This window comes from Ornithorhynchus anatinus, chromosome 1, assembly GCF_004115215.2.
Source record: "Ornithorhynchus anatinus isolate Pmale09 chromosome 1, mOrnAna1.pri.v4, whole genome shotgun sequence".
NCBI lineage: Eukaryota > Metazoa > Chordata > Mammalia > Monotremata > Ornithorhynchidae > Ornithorhynchus > Ornithorhynchus anatinus.
In genome coordinates, this window is record NC_041728.1 from 84,948,067 (window position 1) to 84,957,572 (window position 9,506).

The 9,506-nt window shown below is 55.7% G+C and overlaps 1 protein-coding gene across 1 annotated transcript; it reads right to left on the reverse strand.

Annotated features, from left to right (window-relative positions):
* Positions 1-1,394: 1,394 nt before the first annotated feature.
* Positions 1,395-5,311, reverse strand: EEF1A1 (eukaryotic translation elongation factor 1 alpha 1). The gene is made up of 8 exons (XM_029068268.2): positions 5,221-5,311; positions 3,897-4,074; positions 3,421-3,600; positions 2,877-3,173; positions 2,606-2,756; positions 2,244-2,500; positions 1,896-2,130; positions 1,395-1,793 (listed from the first exon to the last, which is right to left on the reverse strand). The coding sequence occupies exons 2-8, from the start codon at positions 4,038-4,040 to the stop codon at positions 1,669-1,671; spliced, it is 1,389 nt and encodes a 462-aa protein (XP_028924101.1). The 5' UTR covers positions 4,041-4,074; positions 5,221-5,311; the 3' UTR covers positions 1,395-1,668.
* Positions 5,312-9,506: the final 4,195 nt, after the last annotated feature.

Here is a 9,506-nt window from a genome sequence, read left to right on the forward strand (position 1 = left end):
GTACTCCATTGGGTTTTTGCATTTCCTAGTAGAGTGGCAAGACCAGCATGTTGTTTTGGTAAGTGAAAATGGTGATCCTTCACACCCTGATTGACAAGGGCACATCACACATGGGTTTTGTGGACAGAGCACGTGGGTGGGAGTCAGGACTGGGGTTTCTACTCCCTGCTCCCCCACATCCGTGTGACCTCAGGTAAGTCACTTTGTGTGCCTCAGTTACCTCATCTGTACAATAGGCAGTAAGTCTGAACCGCTCGTGGGGCAGTGGTGCTTAGCACATGGCACAAGTACAGGAATTAGTCAAGCCCTATTGTTTACCAAAGGCCCTCCAGCTCAATGCCCAGGTGTTAGTTTTAAGTGCTGGCTTACAAACTAATCAGTTTGGACAATTCATATCAAATGGGGCACTTTAAACTCCATTTTACAGATCAGGCACCTTCAGGCAGGTGAAGTGACTTACCCAAGGCCCCACAACAGATGGATCCAAGACTAGAACCCAAGCTTGTGCTCTCCCCCGTCACATTTGAACACATACTGTTGTGCAGAGAGCACTGGTACTAAGCCCCAGCCCATGCTGACACCAGTTTACCAAGACTCCTGAAGCACCACAGTGGCCCACCTGCTCCTGAGAAGTAGAAATGCAGTTAACTGGCCCCTTTAAAGCCCATTAAACCTGCTTTTTAACTAGAACTGGTACTTACATGGAGGGATACTAATTATCAGGGATGCAAGATTTCAACTCAGAGGGCTGCAAGATTGAACAGATTACTTCCGATGAGTGACTCTTGTTAAAAAGTTGCTTCCCGACACTCAGTAGGGTGGTGGGCAACCCTCACCTGAAACGTGCCATCCTGCTTAACATTCAACCTCTGTGGAAGGAACAGACTCAACTGCCTTCTGGTCACGCTGGTTCCAGTACCGAAGCCAGCTTCAACACAATGAAGCAAAAATTCCCCAGGTTTCATGAGAAAACCTGTTTTCTGATCATCCAACCTAATAACCTGACAAAAATGCAGCCTTATGACCAACACAGCTACTATTTTAAGATAGTAAGACATACACAAAGGGCCCATTTCTGCCACCTGCTTCGAGACAGGTTTTTCCCCAGCTCCCCCCTCGATCCAGCCCCTTACTTCACCCAAAGCAGAGCCTGTACAGCTCAAATTCTTCCAATACGGCAGCTGGACCCCCACAGACATGGCTAAGCCTGGTTTCACACGCACAGCTGTTTACACGAGGTTCGTCGGGGCCGGAGAGTTGTTCCGGTCCACACCGGTCCAGAAGCTCGCTCGGTTCTTACACGAGGTGACCGATTCAGGGGTAGGCCTTTGAACAGAACGTAAAAGCAGGGAGGGCCGGGTTGCGATCGGTCAGAAATCCAATGCACACACAGGTCTTGCATTAAACTTTTAATGGTCTCAAAATTGTGACAGATTTTGGTCAAGTTGTGTTCCATTTAAAATTACTGATTTTAAAAACTAATAACTTAAACTGCCACGAAACAAATGGTCCACAAAACATTCCTTTCCTTCTGAAGCTTTTACGATGCATTGTAATCATTAACCAGTCTTTTACTATTAAACTTAAATGGCCAATTGAGACAAACAGTTCTGAGACCGTTCTTCCACCACTGATTAAGACTGGGGTGGTAGGTGTTGGACACAATATTCATTTAGCCTTCTGAGCTTTCTGGGCAGACTTTGTGACCTTGCCAGCTCCAGCAGCCTTCTTATCAACTGCCTTGATGACACCAACAGCGACGGTCTGTCTCATGTCACGCACGGCAAAACGACCTGCAGGAGAAATCACATTTTTAGCCGACTTGTTACTCTCAGAGTCCCGGACCGCATCGGCTTCGGCTCGGATCCAGGAGCAGGTCAGAGGCCTTTACTTACCCAGGGGGGGATAATCGGAGAAGCTCTCGACACACATGGGTTTGCCCGGGACCATGTCGACGATGGCAGCGTCTCCGGACTTCAGGAACTTGGGGCCATCTTCCAGCTTCTTACCGGAACGACGGTCGATCTTCTCTTTCAGCTCAGCAAACTTGCAAGCGATGTGAGCGGTGTGACAATCCAACACCGGGGCGTAGCCAGCGCTAATTTGGCCGGGGTGGTTCAGGATAATGACCTAAGACAAAATTTTTTTTTTTTAAAAAAAAAAAAAAAAAAAACGAGTCCCTCATCACCCTCACTGGTCTCATCCAAATTCACAGACAAAAAAGCCTATCGCAAAATCTGTACCTGGGCAGTGAAGCCGGCAGCTTCCATCGGTGGGTCATTTTTGCTGTCACCGGCAACGTTGCCACGGCGGACATCCTTGACGGACACGTTCTTCACGTTGAAGCCAACGTTATCGCCGGGAAGGGCCTCGCTCAAGGCTTCGTGGTGCATTTCGACAGATTTCACTTCGGTTGTCACATTGACAGGGGCAAAAGTCACCACCATGCCTGGTTTCAGGACACCGGTCTCCACACGTCCCACAGGTACGGTGCCGATTCCTGAAACGGGCGAGAGCGTTTACTGAGACACCTCCGTCCCGAGGAGCCCGCTGCGGCTACGAGTGAAGAGACGGCGGCCCCCGAAAGGCAGGCTGAACTACTTACCCCCGATTTTGTACACATCCTGGAGGGGCAGGCGAAGGGGCTTGTCAGTCGGGCGGGTTGGCGGCAGGATGCAATCCAAAGCCTCAAGCAGAGTAGTTCCGCTAGCGTTGCCGTCCTTGCGGGTGACTTTCCATCCCTTGAACCAGGGCATCTGAAACGCAATAAGCGTGAAAGCTTTAACTCTGACAAGGGGGGGAAAAAGAAGAGATTCTACCACCGCCTCTGTTTTTCAAGGACACCGCGCCAACTCCATTTCAATCGGGGCACTTACATTAGAGCTGGGCTCCAGCATGTTGTCCCCATTCCAACCCGAAATTGGCACGAAGGCTACGGTGTCTGGGTTGTAGCCAATCTTCTTAATGTAAGTGCTGACTTCCTTGACGATTTCTTCGTATCTTTTCTGGCTGTAAGGCGGCTCGGTGGAATCCATCTTGTTGACTCCGACGATGAGTTGTTTCACACCCAGGGTGTAAGCCAGAAGGGCGTGCTCACGGGTCTGCCCGTTCTTGGAGATTCCAGCTTCGAATTCACCAACGCCAGCCGCCACGATCAGGACAGCACAATCGGCCTAAGAGGGGGAGAAACAACAACAACAAAAAAAAATATAGGTCACTCGGGTGGCTAAAAGCCAAATGTGGATGACCACACGGTGTGGGGTGGCACGACCGGTCTGGGCCCTGCTTCCCGAACCTCGCCCGAGGCAACCGTTTCAACTGGCCGCCTTGATCCCGGCCCGGCCCTCGACCGCTAGGAAGACCAGCTACGGTGGGGGCGGAGGTGAATCTCCCCTCCCGGGCAGGGCCCGAGACCCTCACCTGCGAGGTTCCCGTGATCATGTTCTTGATGAAGTCTCTGTGGCCCGGGGCGTCGATGATGGTCACGTAGTACTTGCTGGTCTCGAATTTCCACAGGGAGATGTCGATGGTGATCCCGCGCTCGCGCTCGGCCTTCAGCTTGTCCAGGACCCAGGCGTATTTGAAGGAGCCCTTGCCCATCTGGAAGGCACGGGAGACTTTTGAGACACCATCTTACGGGAGCAGAGCCCGGGGGGAGGGGGAGGTCTAGAGATAGCAGGGCTTCCCGTCACCCGTCCCGAAGGCGGCCGGGCGACAGATTCCACCCGCCTTGACGCTCTTCGCCTCTGGCTAGCTGAGGCCGAGCCCTCCTTCCCCGCCCTCGCTCGCCGGCTGGACGGACGCCATTTTCCTCTCCCGGCCACGTGCGCCCCAGGGGTCGGCCCAGGCCCCTCTCGGCCCGCCCGCCACCGTGGAGGGGAGGGAGCGGGGCCCACCTCGGCCGCCTCCTTCTCGAACTTCTCGATGGTCCGCTTGTCGATGCCGCCGCATTTGTAGATGAGGTGCCCGGTGGTGGTGGACTTGCCCGAGTCGACGTGGCCGATGACGACGATGTTGATGTGGGTCTTTTCCTTTCCCATCTCGGCGGCGGTTCAGCGGCGGTCGTGCGAGCACCTGGAAGGGACAGACGCAGCGCGCGGGTCCAGATCTGAGCAAGGGAGGAGCGGGGACACCCCCCAGGGGCGGAGGGCGGGGCCCGGAGGGAAGAGCACCAGCTTGGGAGTCGGGTCGTGGGTTCGAATCCCCCCTCCGGAGGCTCCCGATGCGGGGGGTTGTGGCTCAGGAGGAAGAGCACCAGCTTGGGAGGCCGGTCGTGGGTTCGAATCCCCCCTCCGGAGGCTCCCGATGCGGAGGGACAGGGCTCCGAAGGAGGAGCACCAGCTTGGGAGTCGGGTCGTGGGTTCGAATCCCCCCCTCCGGAGGCTCCAGATACGGGGGACAGGGCTCCGAAGGAGGAGCACCAGCCCGGGGGTCGGGTCGTGGGTTCGAATCCCGGCTCCGCCCCTCAGCTGGGGGCCTCACCCCTCTCGAACGGGGGCGCGGCCGGGCGCCCCCCCCTTCGAGCCCCTCCGTTGCGCAGCATGGCGCTAAGCGCTGGGAACCGACGCAACTGCCCTCGGGGCCCCCGCCGTCCCACTGGGGTCCGCCCCGGCGCTTAGCACCGACTAAGGGCGGGGGGGGGAGCTGCGGGTGACCCGGGCTCGGGGCCTGCCTCCGGAAAAGGGGGGTGGGAGGGGAGAGGAGGGAGGGAGGAGGCGTTGTTTGGAAGAGGGTCTGGGGCGGGGGGCGGCCCCGGCCGGCCTTTGTGCGGGTGACTCACGCCCGCTCCCCGCCGTCCTCCATTTTGTGCCGCCTGCGGGCCGGCGGGGGAGCGGCCATCTTTCCGCCCGCGCCGGAGGGGGGCCCCGGGCGGGGACCCCCGAGGGGTCGGGGGGCAAAGGGGCCAGAGGACCGGCGACGAACGGGCCGAGGAGAAGGACACGGGTCAAAGGGCAGGGCCCCTCGCCGAGGCCCCCGCCCGGCACAGCGCCCCCCCGCGGCCCCGCGCCGCCATGCGCCCCGCGGCCCCGACCACGCCGAACAAAAACCAGCCCCCGATCCGACCGGCACCGTCCCGCCCTATTGCCGAAAAAAAAAAAAAAAAAAAAAAAAAACCCATTCTCTTCCCCCGCCGCCCCTGCCCCGCTTCGGGGTGCGGAGAGGCCCGGGCGAGCGGGGAGGCAGAGAAGGCCCGGCCTAGGCGGGGAGCGCGGCCCTCACCTGCGAGCTGGCGGCGGCAAACCCGTTGCGAAAAAGACCGTTCGCCGCGGCGGCGCCCCTTATATAGCCTGCCTCCCCCCCCCCCGCCGGGGAAAAGGGGGGAGTGGCGTCACCAATCCCCGGCATCCCCCGCGCCGGCTCCTCCCGCCCTCCCCCCCCCACCCCGCCGTTCGCGGGGACCGTCGGGAAAGTTCCAGGAGTCTCCCCCGCCGCCCACCCCGCCCTCGGGCCCCTTAGGGGCCTGCGGCCGGACCCCGGTGGGGGATTGAGCGACGGTCCCTGGGCGCGCGCCCGCCCGCCCGCCCGTCCTCGCGCCGGCGCTCGCGCCCAGCCCGCCCTCGCGCTCCGCCCGCCCTCGCGCTCACCCGCCCGTCCTCGCGCCGGCGCTGGCGCGCGGGGGGCGGGGGCAGGGCGCGTCCCTTTGTAGCGCGGCCCGCTCGGCCCGCTCGGCCCGTCCAGAAGCTTCGCCCGCCCAGCTCCTTCTCCCCGCCCCCCCAGGATCTAAGCCTTTCTATATGTCGAACACCGTCCTAATCACCCTCATCATAGTGATAATAATGTGGGCCAGTCCCTTCACTTCTCTGGGCCTCAGTGGCCTCATCTGTCAAATGGGGATGAAGACTGGGAGCCCCACGTGGGGCCACCTGATGGCCCTGGATCTCCCCCAGCGCTTAAAACAGTGCTCTGCACAGAGTAAACGCTTAAATACCAACATCATCATCATCTGTGAAATGGGGATGAAGACGGAGCCCCACGTGGGACAATCTGATGACCCTGGATCTCCCCCAGCGCTTAGCACAGTGCTCTGCACGTAGGAAGCGCTTAACAAATACCAACCTGAAGCGCTTACTCTGTGCAGAGCACTGTGCTAAGCGCTGGGGGAGATACAAGGTGATCAGGTGGTCCCCCGTGGGGCTCCCAGTTGAGGTCACTGAGGCCCAGAGAAGTGAAGTGCCTTGCCCAAAGTCACACAGCTGGCAAGCGGCAGAGCCGGGATGAGAATAATAATTATTATGGTATTGGTTAAGCGCTTACTATGTGCCAAGCACTGTTCTAAGCGCTGGGGGAGATACAGGGTCATCAGACTGTCCCACGTGAGCCTCACAGTCTTCATCCCCATTTTACAGAGGAGGTAGTAATCGTAATATTGATGGCATTTATTAGGCGCTTACTATGTGCCAAGCACTGCTCTAAGCACTGGAGAGGATACAAGGTCATTAGGTTGTCCCACGTGGGGCTCACAATCTTCATCCCCATTTTACAGATGAGGTCACTGAGGCCCAGGAAGGTGACTTGCCCCAAGTCACACAGCTGAGAAATGGCAGACCTGGGATTCGAACCCACGACCTCTGACTCCCCAGCCTGGGCTCTTGACACTGAGCCACGCTGCTTCTCCTTAATAATAACAACATTATAATAATGTCGGGATCTGTTAAGCGAAGCAGCGTGGCTCAGTGGAAAGAGCCAGGGCTGGGGAGCCAGAGGTCGTGGGTTCGAATCGCAGCTCAGCCCCTTGTCAGCTGGGTGACTTTGGGCAAGTCACTTCATTCCTTCGATAGTATTGAGCACTTACTCTGTGCAGACCACTGTACTAAGCGCTTGGAATGGACAATTCGGCAACAGAGAGAGACCATCCCTGCCCAACGACGAGCTCACAGTCTAATCGGGGGAGACGGACGGACAAAAACAAGACAACATCATCACGTGGGATTAGAACCCACGACCTCTGAGTCCTAACTCCGGGCTCGTGGCCCTGGACCACGACGCTTCTCAGCACTGGGGTAGATACAAGGTCATCAGGTGGTCCCCTCCGTTTACCCCCGTTCACACACAGCAGGCAGATGGGCCCGTCGTTGGGCAGGGATGGTCTCTGTTGCCGAACTGTACATTCCAAGCGCTCAGTACAGCGCTCTGCACATAGTGAGCGCTCAATAAATACCGCTGAATGAATGAATGAATGAAGTGGGGGAGGCGGGGTGAGAACCCGCGTCCTCCGACTCCCAGGCCCGGGCTCTGACCACTGAGCCACGCTGCTTCCTCCGCTATGCGCAGAGCGCTGTACTGAACGCTTGGGAGAGCGCCAGCCCACAAGAACTACGGAGGCATTCCCTGACCGCGGTGAGCCCCGTCCCCGGGCGTGGGGAGAAGCACAGAAGTCCTCGATGGAGTCAGGCCGATCTTTCCCCCGTCTCTTGAAGTGGGCCATAAGGGACGTTATTGGAAGGCCTCCCTAAAATAAACCTCTTATTCTAAAATCGATCTGCCAAGACTCTCTAGGAACTGGCAGTGGCCCACGCTCCTCATGGTTGCCGCTGAACGAAAGCTCCTCGAAGGCCGGGACCGCGTCTACCAACTCCGTCGTCGCGTACGCTCCCCGAGCGCTTAATACAGGGCCTGCACAGTGCTCGGCGCGTGGAACGGCGCTTGGCACGTCGTCAGCGCTTAACAAGTGCCGCCATCATCAAGCGGTGGGATTGCCCGATGATAAAAGCGGTTTGATTCAGACGCGGCCGAAGCTATTTTTAACTTTCACCTTTCCTTTTCGACTTCCCCCACCCCCTCTCTATATGGTGTCCCAGAAGGTCCTTTTCTCTCTACATGCTAACCACACTTCCCTATGCTTTAAATAGTCTCTATTTTCCCGAGACACCGGTAGATACAGCGTCACTACCGCGTCTTGGCCGATCACACTACCCATTTGGTTGCAAAACCAAAGGGTGGTTAAAAAAAAAACAAAAACCTCCATCCTTTCATGTCTTTCTACCCCGATTTCGATCAAATGCTTGGCTCTAAATTTTCTTCTCTGCACGTCTACTACGTCTTCAAGTCTGTCCGAGTACCAGATGAAGCTTTGCCAGACGAGGATGCGTGAAGAGCAGTGCCGTCTCACTTCCAGAGTTGACTTCATCTAAATTCATTCAATAGTATTTATCGAGCGCTTACTATGTGCAGAGCACTGTACTAAGCGCTTGGAATGTACAAATCGGCAACAGATAGAGACGGTCCCTGCCCACTGACGGGCTTACGGTCTAATCGTCTAAATTTCCATTCTAGTCTGTTTCCTGCAACGTTATAGCAGGCTGAAAGCCGGGTTTGCGGAGAAAAGCTGATGGAGAGGCGGCCATCGCAGAATCCAAAATCTGTTTCAGTTGCATTCCGGGTGAAAGGGGCTAGAAACGTACCCTAAATCTTACTGGAGAGAGCTACCAAACGTATTTCTTTATCTGACGATGAAAAGAACCGGGCTGTCCAACTGCATCTGCTGTTTGTCCGTATTCGGTCCTCCCTGAGAAATCCTCAGACTAAATTCACCTTGATTTCCAGTCGCTTCCAATAGGCTTCTGTGCCCAAATAAAACTCGGTAAATCGGCATCGTTCCTCTTGAATCGCGTTCCTTATTTCTTTTTCCCCTCCTCTTCCATACGTTTACAAAAGCAATTCAAGAAATAAACCACTTGTCACTGCTCATGGTAAATTTCTCTCTCTCTCTCTCTCCTCTTCTCCACCCAAACAGACACTGACCCTCGTTCAAGCATTCGTCGTATTGCAGTCGGACTATTTTATTAACCTTTTCCGCCCTCAGTCCCATCTCCCTTCAATCCGTACTCCGTGAGGTTCCCTGGATTTCTAGCTGAAATGTCGCTTAATAAACACCTCTCCACTCTTAAAATCTTCCAATGACTGACCATCTCTCTCTGCATCAAATGCAAATTCTTTAGCAGCTGGCTCTAAGACTCGCAATCAGCTTTCTTCACTTATTACTCCCAGATTAATAAAGATAAAAATTTTGGCATTTGTTAACCGCTTACTCTGTGCTCTGCCCTGAAGTAGATTCAAGATAATCACGTCAGAGAGTCCCTGTCCCACCTGGGGCTCATAGTCTAAGAGGAGGGAGAACGGGAATTTAATCCACATTTCACACAGGACGACACTGATACACTGAGAAGATGTGACTTGCCCAACATCACGCAATAGGTCACCCGATTCTCTCGCATCTATCGGTTACCGATCTGTACATTCCAAGCGCTTTGTACGGTGCTCTGCACATAGTAAGCGCTCAATAAATACTACTGAATGAATTCCAGAGCTTATTACAGTGCTTGGCACATAGTAAATGCTTAGGAAGTACCATTAAAAAACAAAAATCAGTGATGGAGTCAGAATTAGAACCCAGCTCCTGGTTCCCCAGGCCTGTGGTTTTTCCACTGCACCCTTTTGCACCATTATCTTCCTGTTTTATTCTAATAAAACTCTGCAGGCCTGGGAGTCAGAGGGACCTGGGTTTT

Bases quoted from the DNA above. Each gene is read 5' to 3' on its own strand.
- EEF1A1 (XM_029068268.2), bottom strand. From the start codon at position 4,040: ATGGGAAAGGAAAAGACCCACATCAACATCGTCGTCATCGGCCACGTC. The intron at 2,757-2,876 runs GTAAGTGCCCCG...ATTGCGTTTCAG, and splicing joins TGCTGGAGCCCAGCTCTAAT to ATGCCCTGGTTCAAGGGATG. The intron at 1,794-1,895 runs GTAAGTAAAGGC...TTTCTCCTGCAG, and splicing joins CTCCGATTATCCCCCCCTGG to GTCGTTTTGCCGTGCGTGAC.